Raw genomic sequence first — 22579 nt, 5'->3', positions numbered from 1 at the left:
TTCTCTGCCTCTCTTCCTACGACTCACTCGATCTCTAATTTTCCCCCTTTGCTGTTTCCTCTCTCTTTCTCCTTACTCTCTCACCCTGCCCTTACTCTCTTTCTTTCTCTTGTTTACTCTCATTCTCTCACTTCCCTTTCTCCTCTAATACTCTCCTTTTTCTATCCTTTTCTAATTCTTTCCTTCTCTCTTTCTTTCTCTTGTTTACTCTCATTCTCTCACTTCCCTTTCTCCTCTAATACTCTCCTTTTTCTATCCTTTTCTAATTCTTTCCTTCTCTCTTTCTCACTTGCTCCTTTCCCTCTACTCTTCTCCTATTTCCTTCATTCTCTTCACCTTTCTCCCTTTCCGTCTCTTCCACTTTCTCCCTCCCCTCTGCCCTTTCCTCTTCTCTTTTCGTCCTCCATTCACTCTCCACTTTCCCCCTCCCTCCAACTTCCCCTTTCTTTCTCCTCTCTCTCCACGTCTCTTCCCAATGTTGTCTCTTCTCTCTCCCTTCTTTCCCTCTCTCCTCTCTCCCTTCCTCTCTAACTTTCTGGCCTTTCCTCTCTCCCTCTCTTTCCCTCTCTAAGTTTCCGTCTTTCCCTCCATTTTCTTTTCCTCCCTTTACCTTTTCTTCTCCACCCTATCTCCTTTTCTGTCTTTCTGTCTCTTCTCTCTCTTCATCCTTTCCTTTTCTCCTTCCCTCTCTTCTTTTCTTACTCTCCCATATTTCCCTTTTTCCTCTCCCTCTCTCTCCTCTGTTTCTCACCTTCTCCCTTTCCTCCGTCCCCCTCTGTTTTTCTCTTTCTGTCTCTTCTCTCTCCCTTCTTTCCCTCTCTCCTCTCTCCCTTCTTTCCCTCTCTCCTCTCTCCCTTCTTTCCCTCTCTCCTCTCTCCCTTCTTTCCCTCTCTCCTCTCTCCCTTCCTCTCTAACTTTCTGGCCTTTCTTCTCTCCCTCTCTTTCCCTCTCTCCTCTCCCTCCTCTTTCTACATGTTGGTCCCCCTTCTTTTTCTCTTTCTCTGTCTCTGTCTCTCCCTCTCTCTTTCTCTCCCCACTTTCTTCTTTGCTGTCTCACTCCTCTAATTTTCCCTTTCTCCTCTCCCTCCTCTTTCTACATGTTTGTCCCCCATCTATCTCCCTGTTATCTCTTTCCTCTCTTCTCCCCGTCTTTTTCCTCTCCCTCTCTCACTACCTCTACCTTCTACCTTTCTCTCTTCCCTATTTTTGTCTCTTTTCTTCTCTGTTTTTCTGTCTCCTCTCTTCTTTCCCTTTTCTGTCCCTCTCTCCTCTCCCTCCTCTATGCCTTTCTTTCCACTTCTCTCTTCCTTTCCCTTCCTCTCCCTCACTCTGCTCTTCCCACTTCTCTATTCTTCCCTCCTTCCCTTTCTCACTTTTCCCTCTCCCTCCCTCCGATTTTTCACTTCTCTCCCTCCCTCCGATTTTTCACTTCTCTCCCTCCCCTCCTCTGACTCTTTCACTGCCTTTCTAATTTTCCTTCTCTGCTTCTCTCTTTCTTTTCCTCTTCCCTATCTCTCCCTCCTCTTTCTCTCTCTTCCTTTCCTCTTCTCTATCTCCTTTGTCCCCCCTTCTATCTCCCTGTTCTCTCTTTCTCTCCCCACTTTCTTCTTTGCTGTCTCACTCCTTTTCCCTTTTTCCCTCCTCTCTCTCCATCTCATTTTCACTTCTCTCCCTCCCTCTAACTTTCGCCCTTTCCACACCCCCTTTTCTGTCTCCTTTTTCCTCTCACCCCCTTTTCTGTCTCCTCTCTCCCCCTCCTTTTTCTGACTCTCTTCACTCTAAACTTTCCTTTTCCTTTTCCCCAGCCTCTTCTCCTCTCCCTCCTCTATGCCTTTTTTTCCACTTCTCTCTTCCTTTCCCTTTCTCTCCCTCACACTGCTCCTCCCACTTCTCTATGTCACCTTCCCCCCTCTCTTTACCCCTTTCTCTTCTCTCCCAAGTGTCTCCCTTTTTCTTTGCCTTTTCTCTCTTCCACTCTTTCCTTTCCTCTTCTCATGCCATCTCTAACTTTCTGGCCTTTCCTCTCTCCCTCTCTTTTCCTCTCTCATTCCTTATAACTTTACTCCTCTCCACCCCCACCCTTTCTTCCCCTTCTCTACTCTCCCTCCTCTTTCTACATGTTTGTCCCCCCATCTATCTCCCTGTTCTCTCTTCTCTCCCCACTTTCTTCTTTGCTGTCTCACTCCTCTAATTTTCCCTTTCCTCTTCTCTATCTCCTTTGTCCCCCCCTCTATCTCCCTGTTATCTCTTTCCTCTTTTCTCCCCGTCTTTTTCCTCTCCCTCTCTCTCACTACCTCTACCTTCTACCTTTATTTCTCTCTTCGCTATTTTTGTCTCTTTTCTTCTGTTTTTCTGTCTCCTCTCTTCTTTCCCTTTTCTGTCCCTCTCTCTATGCCTGTCTTTCCACTTCTCTCTTCCTTTCCCTTCCTCTCCCTCACTCTGCTCTTCCCACTTCTCTATGTCATCTTTCCCCCCTCTCTTTACCTCTTTTTCTTCTCTCCCAAGTGTCTCCCTTTTTCTTTGCCTTTTCTCTCTTCCACTCTTTCCTTTCCTCTTTCTCACGCCATCTCTAACTTTCCCTCTCCTCCTGTCTGCTCCTGTCTTCCCCTCCTCTTTCTTTCTCTTTCCTTTCTTTTCTCTCTTTCTTTTCCTCTTCCCTATCTCTCCCTCCTCTATGCCTTTCTTTCCACTTCTCTCTTCCTTTCCCTTTCTCTCCCTCACGCTGCTCCTCCCACTTCTCTATTCTTCCCTCCTTCCCTTTCTCACTTTTCCCTCTCCCTCCCTCCGATTTTTCACTTCTCTCCCCTCTCCCTCCCCTCCTCTGACTCTTTCACTGCCTTTCTAATTTTCCTTCTCTGCTTCTCTCTTTCTTTCCCTCTCTTCTCCCCCCACTTCCTTCTTTCCTCCCTGCTCATTTGCCCTCTTTCACTCTTATTCTCTCCCCTCTCCTTTGCTTTCTCTCAACCCCCTTCTCTTCTCCATCTTCCTCTCTCCTCTCCCCTGTACTTACACTTGCTCTCTGCTCTCTTTCCCTCTTCTTTCCCCATCTTCCCTTCCCTTCCTTTTGACTCCCTCTCTCCCTTGCTCCCTTACTGTCACTTTTCCCCTTCCCCTTTCCATTTCTTCCCTATTAGTCTCTCTTCCTCCTCTACCCTTTTCTCTCCATTCGTCTTCTCTCATTTTCTCTGCCCTCTGCTCTTCTCCCTTTCTCTCTCCACTCTCTTCTTTGCTCTGTCTCACTCACTCCTCTAATTTTCCCTTTCCTCTTCTCTATCTACTTTGTCCCCCCATCTATCTCCCTGTTATCTCTTTCCTCTCTTCTCCCCGTCTTTTTCCTCTCCCTCTCTCACTACCTCTACCTTCTACCTTTCTCTCTTCCCTATTTTTGTCTCTTTTCTTCTCTGTTTTTCTGTCTCCTCTCTTCTTTCCCTTTTCTGTCCCTCTCTCCCCTCCCCCTCCCTCATGCTTTTCTACTTCCTCCCTTCTCCTTACCTCTCCATAACTCTCTCCCCACCTCTCAACTCTCTCGTTGCACTTTCTCCCTCCTCCATCATCTTTTTTCACTTTCCCCTCTTTCCCCTTTCCCTCCCTCTCTCTTCTCTCTCACAATTTTACTCCCCTCTATGTCTTCTCTCTCTAAATTTCTCCATTTCTCTCCTCACTTTCTCTTTTCTTCCCACTCTGTCTGTTTCTTTGTCCCCTCCCTCTCCTCTCCTCTCTCTCTCTCTGCACCTTTTCTCCTGTCTCACTCCTTTTCCCTTTTTCCCTCCTCTCTCTCCATCTCATTTTCACTTTCTCCTCTGTCCCTCCAACTTTCCCTTGCTGTTTTTTCTCTCTCCCTGTCTCTCCATTCTCTTCCCCTCATCTTTTTTTCTCCTATCTTTCCTTTCCTTTTCCTCTTCCCTGTCTCATCCTCCTCTATGCCTTTTTTTCCACTTCTCTCTTCCTTTCCCTTTCTCTCCCTCACACTGCTCCTCCCACTTCTCTATGTCACCTTCCCCCCTCTCTTTACCCCTTTCTCTTCTCTCCCATGTGTCTCCCTTTTTCTTTGCCTTTTCTCTCTTCCACTCTTTCCTTTCCTCTTTCTCATGCCATCTCTAACTTTCCTTCTCCTCCTGTCTGCTCCTGTCTCCCTCCATCTCTCGTCTCCATTTCTTTCTCCTTTCTCTTTTCCCTTTGCCTCCTCTTTTCTCTTTCCTTCCCTCTCTCATTTTCCTCCTCTGTTCCCCTTTCCCTCCCTCTCTCTTTTCTCTCACATTTAATTTTATTCCCCTCTATCCCTCCTTTTCCCCTATTCTCCTCTCTTCCCTGTTTTGCTGCATCCTCTCCCTCTTTTCATTTTTCCTCACTCACACGCTCTCCTGTTTCTACTCTTTCCTCTCTCTACCCTTTCCCCACTTTCCTTTCCCTTATTGTCACCTTCTCCCTCTTCTTCTCTCCATCTCTTCTCCTTCCTCATTTATCCCTCCCTCTCTTCTTTATTTGTCTCCTGTCCTTCATGACTCTTGTCTGCCTGTCTTGCCTTTCTCCCCTCTATCTCTTTCCTACTTTTTCTTACTCACTTTAAACTATCTTCCTTTCCCCCCTCCTGTCCCTTCTTATTTTTACTCTTTTCCCCCTTTCTCTTTCCACCTCTCCCTTCCTTCCTAACTTTTTGCTTCCCTCTTATTCTTTCCTTCTCATTTTCTCTACTTCCTTTTCCTCTCTACCTGTTCTTCCCTCCCCTTTATATTTACTCCTTTTCCCTTGCTTCTCTTTCCCTCACAATCTTCTTTCCTCTCTTCTTCCTCTCCTCTTTCCTATCACACTCCCTCCCTCTCTAACCTTTCTCTCCACCTGTCACTCTAAATTTCTCCATTTCTCTCCTCACTTTCTCTTTTCTTTCCACTCTGTTTCTTTGTCCCCTCCCTCTCCTCTCCTCTCCCTCTCTCTGCACCTTTTCACCTGTCTTTCACTCCTTTTCCCTCTTTCTTCTCTCTCCATCTCTTTTTCACTTTCTCCATCTGTCACTCCATCTTTCCCTTGTTGTTTTTCTCTTTCCCTTTCTTCCCATTATCTTCCCCTCCTCTTTCTTTCTCTTTCCTTTCTTTTCTTTCCTTCTTTCTTTTCCTCTTCCCTATCTCTCCCTCCTCTATGCCTTTCTTTCCACTTCTCTCTTCCTTTCCCTTTCTCTCCCTCACGCTGCTCCTCCCACTTCTCTATGTCATCTTTCCCCCTCTCTTTACCTCTTTCTCTTCTCTCCCAAGTGTCTCCCTTTTTCTTTGCCTTTTCTCTCTTCTGTTCTTTCTTTTCCTCTTTCTCATGCCATCTCTAACTTTCCCTCTCCTCCTCTGTCTGCTCCTGTCTTCCTCCATCTCTCCTCTCCATTTCTTTCTCCCTTTGCCTCCTCTTTTTCTTTCCTTCCCTCTCTCATTTTCCTCCTCTCTTCCTCTTTCCCTCCCTCTCTCTTCTCTCTAATTTTACTCCCGTCTATTCTTTCCTTTTTTCTCCCCTCTCTCTTCCCCATTTTATTATCTTTTCTTTCTCCTCTCAAACACACTTTATTCCTCTTCTCTCCATTTCTTCCTTGCTCTGTCTCCCACTTTCTCTTCCTTCCTTTCCTGTCTCTTCCTTCTCTTCTCTCCTCACTTCTCCTTGTAGATCTCTCTTCCATCTATCACTCTCTCTCCACTTATCTTATCTCTTCCATCTCCCTCTGTCTGTCTTCTCTCCGCTTTGTCTTTCTTCCGTCTCCCCTCCTCTTTTCCCACTTTCCTTTCTCTCATTCTTTCTCTTCTCCTGTCCTGTTTATCACTTCCTCATCTCTATTTGTCTCCTCTCTTCCATGATTCTCTCCACCTTTCTTGCCTTTCTCCTCTCCATTTTCCCACTTTTCCCTCACTCACTCCCTTTAAACTATCTTCTTTTCTCCACCTCTCTCCTCTTCTTTCTTATCTCTTTCCTCTCTTCCCTTTTTCTCTCCCCATCTCTCCCTTCCTTTCATCTTTTTCCTTACTAACTCACTCTCTCTCTTTCTTCTTCCCTCTTTTTCTTTTCTCATTCTTTTCATTTCCCTTCCTCTCTATTCATTCTCCCCTTATTCTCTATCCCTTTCCCTTTTTCTCTCTTTCTCACAATCTCTTCTTTTTCCTCTCTTTCCTATCATACTCTCTCCCTCTCTAGCCTTTATCTTTACATCTCTCCCCTCCCTCTTTATTTCCATCTCTCTCCCCTTAAATTTCTCCCTTCCTCTCTTTACTCTTTCCTCCCCTCCGTCTCTCTTCCTCTTTTCTCTCTCTTATTTTCTCCTTTTGTCTCTTTTTTCTCTTCTCCTCCCTTTCTCTCTCACCCTTTGTTTTGCCTCTAACTTTCGATCTTTCTCTTCTCTCCTTTCCCTATCTCCTTTTTCTTCCCCCATTTTTGATTCCTCTTTCTGCCTTTTTTTCATTCTCTCTTCCCTCTACCTCCTCTTTCTTCATTCTCTTTCCTTATTCCTTATGTCCTTATTCTTATTCCTTTTTTATTCTCTCCTTTTTGCTCTCCCACTTTCCTTTTCTCCTCTCTTCTTGCCCCTTCTCTCCCTCTCTTTTTCTCTCCTCCACTTTTCATTCTATTTCCTTTCTCTTCCCCCATTTCTCTGTCTCTTCTTTCTCTTCCTTTTATCTCTTCCCTCTCTTTTTTCTTCTCTCTCTCTCTCTCATATTCCCTCTCTACATCTTTCCTGTTCCCCCTATTTTTGGTCTCTTCTCTCCTCCCTTTCTTTCTTTCTTCTATCACTCATTATCTCTCTCCTTCCTCCATCACTTTTCCACTTTCTCCATTTCTCATTCCCTCTAACTTTCCCCTTCTCATCCCTTCTGTCTCTTTCCTCTGTCCCATTTATTTTACCTCTCCCCTTCTCTTCTCTGTCCCTTCCTCTCCCCCAGATCTCTGTTTCTCTGTCTTTGCCTTTGTCTCTGAGGTCTCTTTCTCTCTCCAGCTTTCTCTGTCTCTCCCCTGTCCTCTCTCTTCTTCTGCCTCACAGTTCCTAATTTTCCTTTTCTGTTTCTCTCCTTTTCCTCCTTATCTCCTCCGCTACTTTCTCTCCCACATTGTTTTCTTCCTCACAATCCCCTCATTTCTTTTCTCTTTCCTTTCTTTTCTCTCTTCAGGCTTTTCTTCCCTTTCTTCCCATTATCTTCCCCTCCTCTTCCTCCTCTCCATTTCTTCCTTGCTCTGTCTCCCACTTTCTCTTCCTTCTCTTCTCTCCCAAGTGTCTCCCTTTTTCTTTGCCTTTTCTCTCTTCTGTTCTTTCTTTTCCTCTTCCCTATCTCTCCCTCTCTTTTTTCTTTCCTCTTCTTCTGTTTCCCCTCTCCTCCTTTTCTGTAAGTCCTCTCCCACATTTGTCTCTCCTTCCCCCCTCAAACTCTAACCTTTTGCCCTTTCTCTATCTCCCTTTCTCCCACACCTCTTACATTCCCCCTTCCTCCCTCAAGAACCTGCAAGTTGTGACCAATGAGACTGTGGACAGTCATCCTCTGGCTTGAAGGAGGGGAGTCTATAGCCCTCACTGTCATCCATCCACGTGCCACTGACTCTCTCCCCTCCTCTTCCTCCTCTCCATTTTCTTCTGCTGGTCACTCTCATCTGCCTTCTTCCCCCCTCCTTCCCTTCTTTATCCTTCTCTTCTTTTCTTTCACTCCCACTCAAAGCAATCTTCTCTCTTCCTTTTCATCTTCCTCCCTTTTTTATTTACCCCTCTTTCTTATTTCCTTGCCTTCATCCTTTTCTTTTCTCTCTTCAGGCTTTTCTTCCCTTTCTTCCTTTTCCATCTTTCTTTTCCTTTTCCTAACTTCTCCCTCTTTCTTTTTGCCTCTTTAAAATGTGTATCAGTGCTCTTCTCTCTTTTTTATCATCACTGTCACTTTCTCAATAACCTTTCCAGAATAAAATTTCCCAATTAAAAACAAAATCCCAACAGTACATTGCTCGTGCCTCATTCTCCACACCTATAGCTCACCATTTCTCTGTTGAGATCTGCCTCCCCTTCTTTTCTCTACCCCTCTCATTTTCTACTCAGTTTCTTCTTCCTCTCTCTTTTTCTTTATCTAATATTTTCCCGCTGTCTTCTTCCTCCCTTTCTTCTTCTCTCTTTTCCTTTTGTTCACCCTCTTTTTTTCATCTTCCTTTTCTAATCTTTCTTTCTTCTTCCTCTCCCCTGTCTTGGTCCTTTTCTCTTACCCCTCTCTCTTTTATTTCTCACTTTCTTTCCTCTCTCCGTTCTTTGTCTTCATCCTTTTACTTTTTCTATCTTTTCTTTCCCTTCTGCCTCACTCATTTCTTTATCCTTTTCTTCATTTTCTTTCTCTTCCTTTCTTCTCACTTCTTTTCTCTTCCTCACTTAACTTATCCTTATTTTCCTCCTTTCCTCACTTTTTTCTGTCTTAATTTTCTTTTCCTCCTTTCTTCCTATTCTTTTTTCTACCTTTCCTCTTCAAATTTTCTCTTCCTTCTCTTCTGTCTTCCTATCCTTTTGTCTGTTACTCCTGTTTTTTTCTGCTTCTCACTTTCTTCTTCCTTTACCTTTCTTTTCTCCCTTCTCTCAATTTTTATCTTTTGCTTCTCTTCATTTTAATCTTCCTTGCTCTTACCTTCTCCCAGCTCATGCTCCACCATACTGTCTGCATCTTCTTCCATTCAGTTCTCAACATTGTTTTCCTCCCTTTCTCAGGTCTCCTTCCTTACCTCCATCTTTTTTTCCTCTCCTCTTTTTACTCCTCCCTCTCCTGGCCATTGACTTTCCCCTTTTCCTTCTGTCCTTTGTGCCTTTTTTTTTCTTCTCCCTCTCAATTTCTTCTTCCTTTCCTCAACCCTTTCTACTCCTTTTCCCTTTTCTTACTCTCTCCACTTCTTTTCCCCTCAGGGGACCTATTCTCTTAGTTTCCTTCTCCATAAAATTAAGGAATTAAGACTGTGTGACATTTAAGGTGCCTTTTAGCTCCACATCAGTGACTTTTCTTCCTTCTCCCTCTTTTTGCTTTCTTATCCCATTCTTCCTCTACTTTATTTTCTCCTCACTTCCTCCCTCCCTTTCTTATTTTTGGTCTTCTCTTCTCATTTTTTCTTCCTCTCCTCCTCCTTCTTAATCTTCTCCTTTTCCTTTTTCTCTCACTTGTATTTGACTCTTTTCTCTTCTCCCCATCCTTCATTTCCCTATTTTCTCCTTGTCTCCTTTGTCCCTCTTCTTCCTTCTCCTTTCGCCCTCCTAATTTTCTCCTCTCTTTTCTCCTCCTTTCTTCTATCTCTCTTTTTTTCCCTTCTTCCCCTCAGAACTCCCATTTCATGCTTTTCTTTTCTCTCTGGTCTCTCACCCACCTCTTGCCTCGCATTGCCTTCTTTCTTTCTTGCTCAGTCTTCCACTTCTCACTCCATCCCCAAGCTCTTCTCCTTTCTCTTCATTCTTCTCTATCCTCACGACCTTCTCACCTCACTGTCTACCCATCCTTCTCTATTTTTCTCTTATTTTTCTTTCCCTCTCACCCCTTTTTCTTTCATCCTTCCCTTTTTTCTCCTCTCTTCTGTATTTACTGTTTAACTCCCCTCCTGCTGTTCACCTACATCCAACCGCAAACCTACTGTGCACAGAGCTCTGTGCTCCCCCTGGGGTGGACACAGAGCTACCTTGAGCCCTGCCTTGGGTTTAACTGGCAGGTTTGACTGCCCTGTCCAGTTCCCAAAAGCCTGAGGAAGGGATGAAAGGCAGCTCCCTTGGAAGGCAGAGGGAAGCAGGGTCCAGAGTCCTGGACATCAGCAGCCAGTGACACTGGAAGCTTTCTCCGCTTCTCTGGCCTGGTCTTCTCAGCTGTGAAATGGGACTCCACATGCCTCAACGAATTGGGAAAGGGGGATGTCAAAGGGGAACAAGGAGGGATTCGAGCAAACCTAGAGCAGCACAGGTCGGAGGAAGCTGGCTCTTGTTCCTGTGCCAGCCTTTTCTTCCCATGCTCCCCTTCTGGCCTTTCTCCTCCCCCTTCTTTCCTCTTCTCTCCACTTGTGACAAGCCTCCAGAGAGCCTCTCCTAGGCGATCAAGCTTCTCTCTTCTCATTTCCCTCCTTTATTCTCTGTGTCTGTCTCTGCCCCTTCCTCTCCCTCTCTCCTTCTTTTTCTTTTAATAGGAATTAGTAACGTTAAGAAATATTTCAGAGGTGACACCAGTTCACATAATACCAATACCTTAACCTCCCTTCATCCCTGCTTCTCTCCTCCTCCCCTTTGTCTTTCTCCTTCTTCTTTTTCTCCTTCTTGTCTTTTTTTCTCCTCCTGTCTCTCTTCTTCCTTCTTCTCCTTGTTTCTCTCTTCCTTTTTCTTCTCTTCCTCCTCCTTTTCCTTATCTTTTTCCTTTTCCTCCTTTTCCTTCTCTTTCTCCTCTCTCTCTCCTCCTTCTCCTTTTCCCTGTCCTTTTTTCTTCTCTTCCTCCCCCTCCTCTTTTTTCTTGTTATTCTTTTACTGCTCTTCCTCTTCCTTCTCCTCCTCTTCCTCCTGTCTCCTTTTCTTACTCCTCCTTTTTCTTATTCTTCTTCTTGTCCTTTTCCTTCCCCACTTCCTCCTCTCTTATCTCTCTCTTCCTCCTTTTTCTTCTTCTTTTCCTTCTCCTCCGTCTCTTCCTTCTCCTTCATCTTTTCTGTCTCTCCTTTTTCTTCTTTTTATCCTTTTCCTTCTTTTCTCTCCTCCTTTTCCTTGTTTTCCTCCTCTCTTCCCATCTCTCTCCTTTTCCTCCTCCTCCTCCCTCCTTCTGTCTCTCCTCCTCCTTTTACTTCTATTCCCCTTTCTTTTTCTTCTTCTCTTTGCTCCTCCTCCTGTCTCCTTCCTTTTTGTTTTCCTTCTGTTTCTTGTCCTTTTTTCTTCTCCTCTCTTTATGTCTCTTCCTCCTTTTCCTTCTTCTACTTCTGCTCGCTCTCTCCTCCTTTTTCTTGTTCTCCTGTCTCCTCTTTCTCCTTCTTCTTGTTCTCCTTGTTATTTCTTTCTTTTCCTCCTCTTCCACCCTATCTCTCTCTTCCTCCTTTCTTCTCCTCTTCCCAATCTCTTCCTTCTCTCTCTCCTTTTTCTTGTTTTCCTTCTCTTCCTTGTTCTTTTCCTTCTTTTTCTTCTTCTTTTCCTCCTCTATCTCTCTTCCTTCTTTTTCTTCTTTTCCTTTTCCTTTTCCTCTCTTCCTCCTTCTCTTTTTCCTTCTCCTCCAACTACTCTCTCTCCTCCCTTTTTCTTCTCTTCCTCCTCCTCCTCTCTCCTCCTTTTTTCCTTCTCCCCCTTTTTCTTATTCTCCTCCTCATTTTTCTTCTATTCTTCCTCCTCTTTTTGTGTCTCTTCCTCCTTTCCTTTTCCTCTCTTCCTCCTTTTCTTCTCTTCTGTCTCTTTTTCTTCCTTTTCTTCTCCTCCCCCTCCTTCTCTTCCTTTTTCTTGTTCTCCTCCTCCTCCTGTCTCTTTTCCTCCTTGTTCTTTTTCTTCTCCTCCTGTCTCTCTTCCTCCTCCTCTATCTCTTTTTCTTCCTTTCTCCTCTTCCTCCACCTTCTGTCTCTCCTCCTTTTTCTTGTTCTTCTCCTCTCTCTTCTTCCTTTCTCCTCTTCCTCCACCTTGTCTCTCCTCCTTTTTCTTGTTCTCCTCCTCTTTGTTCTTTTCCTTCTCATCCTTTTCTTCTCTTCCTCTACTCCTTTTTCTTGTTCTCCTCTCTCTTCTTCCTTTCTCCTCTTCCTCCTTTCTTCTCCTCTTCCCAATCTCTTCCTTCTCCTCCTCTTCCTTCTCCTCCTCTCCTTTTTCTTGTTCTCCTTTTCTTTCTTGTCCTTTTTCTTCTTCTCTTTCTTCTGTCTCTCTACTTTATTTTCTTCTTCTCCTTTTTCTTCCTCGTTCTTTTCCTTCTTCTCCTGTCTCTCTTCCTCCTCCTTTTTTCTTGTTCTCCTCTTTCTCCTTCTCCACCTTCTCTCTCTTCTCCTTCTTTTTCTTGTTCTCCTTCTCCTCATTCTTTGTCTTCTCTTCCTCCTCCTCCTCTTTTTTCTTGTTGTCTTCGTTCTTCGTTCTTTTTCTTGTTTCCCTCCTCCTCTCTTCCTCCTCCTTTTATTCTCTTCCTCCTCTGTCTGACTTCTCTTCCTCACCCCTTTTGTCTCCCCTCCTCCTCCTCTTTCTTGTTCTCCTTCTCTTCCTTGTCCTTTTTCTTCTTCTACTCTTCCTTCTCTTTTTATCTTTCTCTTTGTCCTTTTTCTTCTCCTCCTCCTCCTTCTGTCTCTCTTTTTTTCTTTTTTCTTCTCTTCTCCTTTTTCTTCCTCTTTATTCTTTTCTTCCTCCCCCGTCTCTCTCCTCCTCCTCCTTTTTCTTGTTCTCTTTCTTTTCCTTGTCCTTTTCCTTCTTCTTTTTCTTCTACTCTTCCTCCTTTCTATCTCTTCCTCCTTTTTCTTCTCCTCTTCCTGTGTCTCTTCCTCATTTTCTTCTCCTTTTCCTTCTCTTCTTCCTCCTTGTTCTTTTCCTTCTCCTCTCTTCCTCTTTTTCTTCTTCTCCTTCTCCTTTTTCTTCCTCTTTATTCTTTTCTTCCTCCCCCGTCTCTCTCCTCCTCCTCCTTTTTCTTGTTCTCTTTCTTTTCCTTGTCCTTTTCCTTCTTCTTTTTCTTCTACTCTTCCTCCTTTCTATCTCTTCCTCCTTTTTCTTCTCCTCTTCCTGTGTCTCTTCCTCATTTTCTTCTCCTTTTCCTTCTCTTCTTCCTCCTTGTTCTTTTCCTTCTCCTCTCTTCCTCCTTTTCTTTTTCTCCTTCTCCTTTTCCTCCACTTTCCTCTCTCCTCTTTTTTCTTGTTTTTCTACTCCATCTCTTCTTCCTCCTTTCCCCTCTTCCTCCACCTTCTCTCTCTCCTCCTTTTTTTTGTTCTTTTCCTTTTCATTCTTTTTATTTTCTTCCTCCTCCTCTCTTCCTTTTTGTTCTCCTCTCTCTCTTCCTCCTTTTCTTTTCCTCCTCTGCTCTCTCCTCCTCCATGTCACTTCTCTTCCTCACCCCTTCCTTCTGTCTTTCCTCCTCTTTTACCTTGTTCTCCTTCTCTTCCTTGTCCTTTTCCTTCTCCTCCTTTTTTCCTCTACTCTTCCTACTCTCTGTTTCTTCTTCCTTTTTCTTCCTCTCCTCCTCCTTTTCCTTTTCTTCTGTTTACCCTCCTTCTCTCTCTTCCTCCATCTTTCTTTCTCATTTTCTCCTCCTCCTCCTTTTCCTTCCTCCTTGTTTTCTTTTTCCCCCTGCCTCTCTTCCTCCTCCTCCTTTTTCTTGTTCTCCTCCTTTCTCCTCCTCCACCTTCTCTCTCTCCTCCTCCTTCTCTCTTCTTCCTCCTTTCTCCTCTTCCTCCACCTTCTCTCTCCTCTCTTTTCTTGTTCTCCTCCTCCTTGTTCTTGTCATACTCATCCTTTTTTCTTCTCTTCCGTTTCCTCTCCTTTTTTTTGTTCCCCTTCTCTTCCTTTTCTTTTCTTCCTCCTCCTTTTGTTTCCCTCCTCCTTTTCTTCTTCTTTTTCTTCTCTTCCTCCTGTCTCTCTCCTCCTGCTCACATCTTTCTTTTGTCTCCCCCCTCCTTTTTCTTGTTCTCCTTCTCTCCCTTGTCCCCCGTTTTCTTCTACACTTCCTCTCTTTATCTGTCTCTTCCTCCTTTTTCTTCTTCTCCTCCTCCTTTTCCTTCTGTCTCTCTTCCTTCTTTTTTCTCCTCCTCTTCCTTCTCCATCTCTCTTTCTCATTTTCTTCTTCTCCTCCTTTTCCCTCTTCCTCTGCCTTGTTCTTTTCCTTCTCCTGTCTCTCTTCCTCCTCCTTTTTCTTGTCCTCCTCCTCCACCTTCTCTCTCTCCTTTTTTTGTTCTCCTCCATCTCTCTTCCTCCACCTTCTCTCTCCTCCTTTTTCTTGTTCTTTTCCTTCTCCTCATCCTTTTTCTGCCATTCCTCCTCTTTTTTCTTGTTCTCCTCTCTCTCTTCCTTTTTTTCTTCCTCATTTTTTCTTGTTTTTCTCCTCCTCTCTTCCTCCTCCTTTTTCTTCTCATCCTCCTGTCTCTCTTCCTCTTCATCCCTTCTTCTGTCTTCCCTCCTCCTCCTTTTTCTTGTTCTCCGCCTGTCTCTCTTCATTTTTTCCCTCTCCTTCTCCTTCTCTTCCTCCTCCTTGTCCTTTTCCTTCTCATCCTTTTTCTTCTCTTCCTCCTCCTCTTCTCCTTTTTCTTGTTCTCCTCTCTCTTCCTTTTTCTTCCTCCTCCTTTTTCTTGTTTCCCTCCTCCTTTTTCTTCTTCTCCTTTTTCTTCTCTTCCTCCTCCCTCTCTTCTCCTCAGCCTTTTCTTCTGTCTCCCCTCCTCCTTTTCCTTTTTCTTCCTCCTCCTTGTTCTTTTCTTTCTCCTTTTTCTTCTTTCTCCCCTCTTTTTTCTTATTCTTTTCTGTTCCTGCTTTTCTTTTTCTCTTTCTTTTTTCTTCTCTTCCTCTTCCTCCTTCTTCTTTGTCTTCTCTCTCCTCCTTTTTATTGTTCTCCACTTTCTTCTTTTTCTTCTCCTCTCCTCCTTTTTCTTGTTCTCCTCTCTTCCTCCTTTTTCTTCTTTTTTCTCTTCCTCCTTTTCTTTTTTCTTCTTTTCCTCCTCCTCCCCTTTTTCTTCTCCTCCTCCTTTTCCTTCTCTTCCTCCTCCTCCTCCTCCTTGTTCTTTTCCTTCTCTTCTCCTTTTTCTTGTTCTCTCTTCCTTTTTCTTCTGTTCCTTTCCTTCTCTTCCTCCTCCTCCTTTCTCCTCCACCTTCTCTCCCTCCTTTTTCTTGTTCTCCTCCACTTTGTTCTTTTCCTTCTCCTCCTCTCCTCTTTTTCTTTTTTTTCTTCTCTTCCTCCTCCCCTTTTTCTTCTCCTCCTCATCCTCTTTTTTCTTGTTCTTCTCTTCTTCCTTTTCTTGTTCCTTTTCTTCTCCTTTTTCTTCTCTTCCTCTTCCTCCTCTTTTTCTTTTCCTCTTTCTCCTTTTTCTCCTTTTCTCTCTCCTCTTCCCCTCCCCCCTTCTTAGCCTATGCTCACCAGGTGAGAAACACACTGAGCTGGGAGACTTGGGTCCGAGCTCGGGCTCTGACCCTCTCTATGACTTAGGGAACTGCTCCCACTTTGGAAGTTTGGCCTCCTACCCGGGCCCAGATGCCTTGGCAGCCATTGGAGAATGCGAGTCAGAAGCCTTAAGGCAGGGCAGAGCAGGGAGCCTCTAGCTGCCTCCTCCTCCTCCTCCTCCTCCTCCTCCTCCTCCTCCTCCTCCTCCTCCTCCTCCTCCTCCTCCTCCTCCTCCTTCTCCCTTTCTCCTCTTCCTCCCTTTCTACCACACAACACAAGGGCCCTTAAGGGACCACCGAGCCGGACTCCCTTGGTTTGACCGAGGGTCAGACAAAGGCAGGGACTGGCCCACAGTCACCAAGCTGAGGCTAGACTCAGCGCCAGAGCTGGAGGAGGCTGCACAGCAGTGTCAGGGCTGGGAGGACAGGGGATGTCAAAGCTAGAGGCCTTCAGAATGGGACGTCAGGGCTGGGAGGGGGCTCAGGATGGGGGACGTCAGGCTGGGGGGCAGGTCAAGGCTTCGCCTCCTCCAGCTGCCCCCAGGGGCCAGGGTGGGCTGAGTCAGGGACTGGCTCTTGGCAGGGTTGGCTGGACCAGGAGGGGAGAAGGCCCTTTCTGACCTCTCTCTGTCTCTCTTCTCTGCCTGTTTTGCACCCTGGGACACCTGCCTTGGATCCTGGCCGAAGTCACTAATCAGTGAGGATGCGGACAAGGAAGACGCCCCCCAGAGCCCCAACCTCACCAAGGGTGATTCCTAAGTACCTGCTGGGGGGAAGGGCTGCCTGGTGCCCCCCCCACTCCCCTTCCCTTGCTTTTCAAGGACCCACAGCCTTCTCCCCTGGACCTGTCTGGGCCACCTAAATAGGAACTGAGCTGCCCATTTCTCTAGGCTCCTGCATGGCCTGGAAGGCTGGACCTCAGGATCCCTTCCTGTTCAGAGGCCATTCCATACGGCCTCCCCCCCAACCCCTTGTAGGTAAAGAACCCCCTCCCCCCAGTTGTCTATTCTCCAACTAAAGGCCATTTCTTCTTCCGATGGACAAAAAGCATCTGGGATCCGCAGCAGCCTCCAGGACACCGATGCCCCCAACGCCCCTTCCTTAACAGGCTGGCCTGCTCCTCGGACCCCCTGGGAAAGAGCGCCCGCCGGAGAGCAGCTGACCGCGAGGAGAGCGCCCGCCCGAGAGCAGCTGACCACGAGGAGAGCGCCCGCCCGAGAGCGGCTGACGGCGAGGAGAGCACTGGCCCGAGAGCGGCTGACGGCGAGGAGAGCGCCCGCCCGAGAGCAGCTGACCCGAGGAGAGCGCCGGCCGGAGAGCAGCTGACGGCGAGGAGAGCGCCGGCCCGAGAGCGGCTGACAGTAACAGTGCCCACCTGAGAGACCTAGGACTAGGAGCCCCGGCCACCAGCCGCGGGCCCAGACTGAGCCGGAGACTTCTCTGGCGGGCCTGCCGCTGCCCCGGCCTGATGCGCGCGCTCCGGACGAGGAGCGTGGGGCCGGGATAAGCATTAACAGCCCCGGCCACTGCAGGGCCAGGAAGCCCCTCCCCCAGTCTCCCCACACTGACCCAGCAGGGCACCAGCTTCCATCCCTGAGGGGGACTTCGGGCGTCCAGCTCCACCTCCTGGTGAAACCTGAAACTGCGCCCCCCCTTAGACACCCACAAGCCCTTGATGGGAAGCCCCCCGCGCGGAGCCCTCCCCGGAAGCCCTGTAAGGTGCAGGCTGACACTGTCCCCAGAAGCCCAATATTCTCGCCCCTCACGCCCCTTTCCCTGCCCCCACCCTGCACAGGGGGAACGTCCGTGGCTGACCCCTTGCTGGGGCAGAGACTTGGATGACGCATCCCCGCCACAGCTGCCGCCAGCTCCCCCAGACCCCGCCGGCCCAGCGCCTCCTGCTCGCTAGGCCTCCCCCTCAGCGCCCACGTTGGGCTGGACCCAGTGGAGCAAGAAGCAGGGGGTGGGGCGCGCGCCGCCCGGAGCCGAAGCACCGGCGAGGCTTTCTCTGTTCACGTGGCCGGGCCCACGGCGGGCCCCTCCTGCTTCTGTCCGGCGCCGAATGTCTGAGTTCTAAAGCCGTGCGGACACGCGGCCCCCGGCCTCCCCAAAGCCCCGGCGCGTTCCCGGCCTCCCCAAAGCCCCGGCGCGCTCCCGGCCTCCCCAAAGCCCCGGCGCGCTCCCGGCCTCCCCAACTTCCCCAAAGCCCCGGCACGTTCCCGGCCTCCCCAAACCCCCGGCGCGCTCCTCGGGCGCGCGCGCGGTCTGCGGCGTCTCTCGGCCTCCCGGCTCGCGGGCTGCTGGGGGGGCGTCACCGCCCCGGGTGAGGAGTTACCCGGGGTGGGGCCCGAACTCGCTCAGGGAGAGCGGCTCCTTTGTGCAGACGGGGCGGCCCCGCGGGAGCATCTGCAGGCAGCGGGCGGCGGCGAGCACCAACTCTGAACCCAATGAAGCTTCCACTGCCCCAGTTCCCTTATTCCCGCACTAAGTCACCAAGTGAATAAATAAATGCTCCCGTTACATTTTGAACTCTGCCAACAGAAGTTGTGGAAACCGTTTTCTGTCCGCCCAAGGGCCTCACGGAGAGCTCGCTGACCGCTGGCCCCCTCCCCGATGGTGCCCAGGAGGGTCCCCGCCACCCTCGGGGACCCAATCCCCCAGTCATCTGGCCCAAGCAGGCTAAGGCGCCCCAGCTCTGTCTAAGGGGGTCCTTGTCACCCCTACGTCCCCAGAAATTGGGGCTCCTTAAGACCCGGACGACCAGTCCTTGAGGGCAGCGCTCTGCACACAGTGGGTGCTTTACACCCGCTTTCCCAAGGCCCACGCTGGCGAGCACTGAAGCTCCCCTTGCCTGCAGGTGCCCTTGGGTCTCTGCCACAGCAGCCGCCCCCGGCCCAGGGAGAAGCCCCCTCATCCCCCTTCTTCTGACTACAGGCAATCTAGTCCATGACAGCCCCCGCCCTCACATGACTGGGGTCCCGGACCCTCCCGCCTCCTCCAGCCTGACTCCCTCAGTGGAGCTCACTGAAGCCTCCAAGGCACGTCAGGCCCCGCTGGGGCCCCAAAAGCTGCAGACAAGAGCAGGGTCCAATGGGAACTTTATTTAGTGACAGGTCGACCCTTACCTCCCACTGCCCCCGCCCCCGCCCCCGCCGCCCCCTCCCTGGCCACCAGCATCCGGAGCTCCAGACATCATGAGGAACAGGACAATGGGGACGATGTACATCCACTGTGGAGAGACCGGGGCAGGAGGGAGGGGAGGGGGGAGGTCCGGAGGGAAACGGAAGGCAGGGAAGGGGGGTGCGGGAGCCGGACACAGACAGCAAGACCCAGAGGGACCCCAGAGCCCACCCATGGAGGGGAGCAGACAGAAATGAGGGTGGGGAGGGAGGGGAAGGGGGAAGGAAAGAAGGGAGGGGGAGGGAGGGGAGAGGAAAGAAGAGGGAGAGAGAAGGGAAGAAAGGAGTGAGGAGGAGAGAAAAGGGAGCAGGAGAGAAAAGGGAGGGAGGGGAAGGGAGAAGGGAGGGGAGAGGAAGGAGGGAGAGGGAGAGAGAGGGGGAGAGAGAAAAGGAAAGAAGGAAAGACAAGGGAGGAAAGAAGGAAGAGAGGGAAGGGAGGGAGGAGGAGAGGAAGGAGGGAGGGGAAGGGAGGGCGAAGGAAGGAGGAAAGAGAAAAGGAGAGCGGGAACGAGAAGGGAAGAAAGGAGGGAGAGAGAAAAGGGAGGAAAGGAAGGAGGAAGAGAGGAAGGAGGGAGGGAGAAAGAAGGAAGAGATGAAGGAGAGGAGATGGGAGGGGGAGAAAGGAAGGGAGGGAGGGAGGAAGGGAAGGGGGAAGGGAGCGAGAGGGAGAGAAAGAGACCCGAGAGACACAGAGGGAGGGCAGGAGGGAGGAGGGACAGAGAGAGAGACATGGTGAGACTTGGTGCCACTCCCTCTCCTGCCCCCCAGCCCCGGGAGGAGAGGGGGAACCTCCGTCAGTGTGAGGGAGCAGCAGAGGCGAGCAGTGAGGGAAGGGGGGCCCAGGGTCCCCTACGTATCTACGGGAGGGAGGGCGGGCGGTCCTGGGGAGGGGAAGGGAGAAGGGGGTCACTTGGGTCCTCACTCAAGCCTCAGACGATGGTGCCGGGCCCCGGGCCGGACGCATGGCCGTGAGGAACACGGCGCCCCCCAGGATGAGGTGCCACTGAGAAGGGAGATGGGGAGCGCAGGGTCAGGGCAGCCCGGGGGCCCGGATCTGTCTGGTCTGCCTCCCCAGCCAACCCCACCCCAGAGGCGGGCGCTCTCCCCAGGGATCCTCCCCAGTTCTTCCTCGCTCACGCGCCCCCCCCCCAACTGCTGAGGCCCCAGGCCTTCCGACACACCAAACGGGGGGGCGACCCTGGTCCTGCCGGCACATCAGTGACAAGACCCGGGGGGTGGAGAACGGCAGCTGAGGAGGCGGGGTCTGGGGGGGCAAAGCTGAGAGCAGGACGAGGTCCCAGAGTGCTAAGGGGGGCGGAGGGGGAGGCAGAGACGGGGCTGGGGGAGGACCCGGGAGAGGAGGAGCCCGCCTGAGGGTCTGGGGCAGGGCAAGGGCTGCATCCTGGGACCGGGTGGGAGGGTCTCGCTCCCCGTCTCCCGCCGGACCCAGATGGCCCAGGAAGGCCGGCCCAAGATGGCTGAGGGAGCCATGGCTCTGAGCTCCGGGTACCCTGGGAGGGGCCCTGCAGCCCCCAGTCAGAGAGCGGAGGGTGAGAGAGCCAGGGAGGCCCGAGGCCCCGCCCACCGACAGCCTCGGGGCAGGTACGGGGAGGGGCTTAGCCACTGGCCCAATGGGAGGGCCCGGGCTCCCTGCTGACTCTGGGGGAGGCTCTGAGGGAGGACAGGGAGCAGTAGGTCTCAGCAGGGGTGAGGAAGTGACGGCGGGCCCTGGGGAGACAGGCAGAGACGGAACCAGGGGGAGGAGCCCGGCCCCCCAGCCGCTGCTCCTGACCCCTGGCCCTAAGAGACAAAAGGGGGCCAGGGATCCGCAAGGGGAGGGGCAGGAAGGGTGGGGCTGGGCCGGGGTCCCCTCTCCCCCGACCCCGGGCGCTCCCAAGGGGGCACTCACGTATTTGGCAAAGAAGGACTTCTGCTCCTGAGGGTTCTTGGCCTTCTGGGCTTGTTCCATCTCCAGACGCTCAATGAAGGCTGCCGTCTCCGGTCTGCAGAGAGGGAGGAGCTGGAGCCCGGGGAGTCCCGGGCCCCCCGGGGCGGAGACGAAGCCCTGGTACAGCAGGGCCCCCCTCCCAGGAGGTAGATGAAAGACCAAAGAACAGGCCAAGGGGAGACCAGGGACACGCCCCCTCCCCCCAGGGAGAAGCTGGGGGCCGGACCCTCACCCTGGGGCCGTGAGCGGGGGCTGCAGCTGGACCGTGGTGTTGAACAGCTCCAGGTCCACGTCCTCCACCTCGTGGCCCCGGCAGCCTCCGGGCTCGGTCACCACGGACAAGCCCACCACGTTCCCCGCCACGTCCACGTGCAGGGTCAGCCGGTCCGAGAGGTGGGACTCCACCAGGGAGCACTGCAGGGGGAAGCGGAGGAGTCCTGGTGAGGCGAGGGCGTGGCTCCCCAGCTCCAGAGGGGGCTGTGAGGGGGGCGGTCTCCCCTCCCTCCAGGGCACAGGGATGGGGGTGGGAGAGCTGCAGGCAGAGCTGAGCCGGACCGAGGTCACTGGGCCGTGAGCAGTTCCCCTGAGCTGGGGGTTGGTCTGAGGCAGGGCCACCAATGAGCCAGCCAAAGACAAGCGGCTTCCCGGGCGACTCACCGCGGGGACGAAGGAGGAGACGTGGCCAGCGGTGGCGGGGCCCTCAGTGGCCCCGGGCTTCCGGGGCACCCTGACCCGGTACAGGCCGTTCAGAGCTGCCACATCCTGGGGAGACAGCAGGGAAACTCTGCTTAGCCCGTCCAGACCGCCCAGAGCGCCCCCCCCTCCTCCAGGCGCTCACCCGCAGCCGGCCCCGCTCGTCCTCCGTCAGCTGCCGCTGGGTCAGGCTGACCGTCCCATCCTGCACGTTCCATGTCAGGGAGCCCCGCTTCCGGAAGTGGACGCTGTCATCTGGGGGCAGAGGGGGCGGGGCTCAGAGACCACATTCGCCCCCCCCACCCGGGCTTGAGGAACCCAAGCCCCTTGTTCCGGAGGTGGGGAAACAGCCGCATCACGGGCACAATCGGGAGAGCCGCCCTTCCCCCTCCCCAGGAAGGGGTCCCTTCTCTAAATCGGCCTGGGGGGCTTCGGTTCTGGCAACCAATCCGATTCCAGACTCCTCCGGCTTTACCCCCCCCCATCTGTCGGGTCCTGACCCCAGGCAACTCCCGCAGACCAAACTCCTGGGACAAGAGGGAACGAGCTGACTGGGAATCTGCTCGGGGTAATCTGGGGGCTCCTGGCGGAGACCGCGCCTCCTTCCTACCCCGAGCCCCAGAACTAGCGGCGCCAGAAGCCGGTCAGCGCGCCGACTCCTCCCGCGGCTGCTCAACTCCCCTCCGATCCAGCCCGCTCTGTAACGCGCCCCGCTTCCTACAGCAACAAACTGCCCCGGACTAGGACCCGGCTCGGGCCGCACATTCTGAGTCCCCCCTTCCCAAGCTCAGCAGGAGGACTGGGGATCTCCAGGCCTCGGGCCCCGCCCCCAGCTCCCCCGCTGCCCCCCTCACCGGTCTCAAAGGAGTGCTCCAGCAGCAGCCCTGCGGGTCCGCAGCCTTCAGCAGCAGCCTGGGGGAGAAGACACCGAGGCTCCGGGTCACCCCCCCCCAAACCAGCGGCCCGTGTGTCTGAAAAGGGTCAGGGTCCCCTCTGGCCGGAGAGGGGAGCACGGGGGCGGAGCCAGGTACACCGAAGGCTCTAACGGGCCCGGCCCAGTATCCAGCTCCTTCCCCCTTCCCCCAGGGCCCCCGCAGGCGCTTAAGGAGTGGGCAGGAATCCGTGGGGGGAGGGGGAAGGACGCCAGCGCGCCGCCTTCGTTTACAAGTTGCCGTCCCACGGGCCCCCAGCTCCCCCCCCTCATTTGCATGCCAGCAGGCCACCAGAGGCCGGCCCCCCCTCATTTGCATGCCATAAGGCCGCCCACACCCCCGTCCCCCCGGCCCGGCAGGACTGACCCCCCGAGCGCCTGCCCGACAGCCGCTCCCTTGGACCGCGGCCGGCGCTGCCAGCAGCAGGAGCAGGAGCCAGGGGGCAGCCATCGCCGCTCGCCAGCGTTCACGTGACCACGCGCGGGGCACTCTGGGAGAGGGCGGACGAAACCTCTGCGCCTGCGCCACTCTAGCACCTGCGTTTGGACCCCGAGGCCCCCCTCCCTCTAGCTCCTCCCTCTCCGTAACGTCACATCACTCTTGTGCCTGAAGCCGATCCTTCCCTACTACCTTCACCCGGTTCTTCGTGGTACGCATGCGCAATGATTCCCATTCGGGAGTACCCGAGTCCAGGCTTTCCGGCCTCCTCGCGTTCTCGACCCCGTTTTCTGCGCGTGCGCAACGACTCCCGTGATATCACAGAATCTGGGGCCCCGCCCCCGTCCCTATAGCAACATGGTAGCATTTGGGC

General features: G+C 51.8%; 3 protein-coding genes across 13 annotated transcripts in view; 1 reads left to right on the top strand and 2 right to left on the bottom strand.

Moving 5' to 3' along the window:
* JOSD2 (Josephin domain containing 2) overlaps positions 1 to 17559 on the top strand; it is a 37319-nt gene extending 19760 nt beyond the window's left edge. For 6 of the 9 annotated variants that reach the window (XR_007952534.1, XR_007952533.1, XM_051990320.1 and 3 more), the window contains 2 exons: positions 15704 to 15764; positions 16065 to 17559. Coding sequence is in view for 6 of the 9 variants with exons in the window: in XM_051990320.1 (XP_051846280.1) it covers positions 15704 to 15717 (14 nt within the window). In the remaining 3 variants the exon portion in view is untranslated. Of the gene's footprint in view, positions 1 to 15703; positions 15766 to 16064 lie in introns of those variants that run through there. The other 3 variants (XR_007952532.1, XM_051990325.1, XM_051990324.1) reach the window with 1 other exon arrangement.
* Positions 15239 to 16863, bottom strand: LOC127556840 (uncharacterized). The gene is made up of 2 exons (XM_051990305.1): positions 16057 to 16863; positions 15239 to 15765 (listed from the first exon to the last, which is right to left on the bottom strand). Exons 1-2 carry the CDS (start codon positions 16861 to 16863, stop codon positions 15457 to 15459), a joined length of 1116 nt encoding a protein of 371 aa, XP_051846265.1. The 3' UTR covers positions 15239 to 15456.
* A 538-nt stretch (positions 17560 to 18097) lies between the features above and the next one.
* On the bottom strand, positions 18098 to 22440 carry EMC10 (ER membrane protein complex subunit 10). Of its 3 annotated transcripts, XM_051990315.1 has the most exons (8): positions 22135 to 22252; positions 21691 to 21748; positions 20982 to 21091; positions 20801 to 20905; positions 20376 to 20557; positions 20105 to 20198; positions 19118 to 19198; positions 18098 to 18245 (listed from the first exon to the last, which is right to left on the bottom strand). In XM_051990315.1, exons 1-7 carry the CDS (start codon positions 22216 to 22218, stop codon positions 19118 to 19120), a joined length of 714 nt encoding a protein of 237 aa, XP_051846275.1. In that variant the 5' UTR covers positions 22219 to 22252; the 3' UTR covers positions 18098 to 18245. The 3 variants fall into 3 exon arrangements, with proteins under 3 accessions (XP_051846275.1, XP_051846276.1, XP_051846274.1); XM_051990316.1 differs by lacking the exons at positions 19118 to 19198; positions 22135 to 22252 and adding an exon at positions 22399 to 22440; XM_051990314.1 differs by lacking the exon at positions 19118 to 19198.
* Positions 22441 to 22579: the final 139 nt, after the last annotated feature.

The sequence above is a fragment of the Antechinus flavipes genome, chromosome 3, assembly GCF_016432865.1.
Source record: "Antechinus flavipes isolate AdamAnt ecotype Samford, QLD, Australia chromosome 3, AdamAnt_v2, whole genome shotgun sequence".
NCBI lineage: Eukaryota > Metazoa > Chordata > Mammalia > Dasyuromorphia > Dasyuridae > Antechinus > Antechinus flavipes.
This window is presented reverse-complemented; position numbering and strand designations above follow the sequence as displayed.

What these genes read in the sequence shown, in the direction of transcription:
- LOC127556840 (XM_051990305.1), bottom strand. Translation starts at nt 16,863, where the DNA reads ATGCGTCATCCAAGTCTCTGCCCCAGCAAGGGGTCAGCCACGGACGTT. An exon ending in GGATCCCAGATGCTTTTTGT is followed by an intron (nt 15,766 to 16,056) that starts CCATCGGAAGAA and finishes ACTTAGGAATCA; the next exon opens with CCCTTGGTGAGGTTGGGGCT.
- EMC10 (XM_051990314.1), bottom strand. Translation starts at nt 22,218, where the DNA reads ATGGCTGCCCCCTGGCTCCTGCTCCTGCTGCTGGCAGCGCCGGCCGCG. An exon ending in TCTCCTCCTTCGTCCCCGCG is followed by an intron (nt 20,558 to 20,800) that starts GTGAGTCGCCCG and finishes TTCCCCCTGCAG; the next exon opens with TGCTCCCTGGTGGAGTCCCA. An exon ending in AGTCCTTCTTTGCCAAATAC is followed by an intron (nt 18,246 to 20,104) that starts GTGAGTGCCCCC and finishes GTCTCTCCACAG; the next exon opens with TGGATGTACATCGTCCCCAT.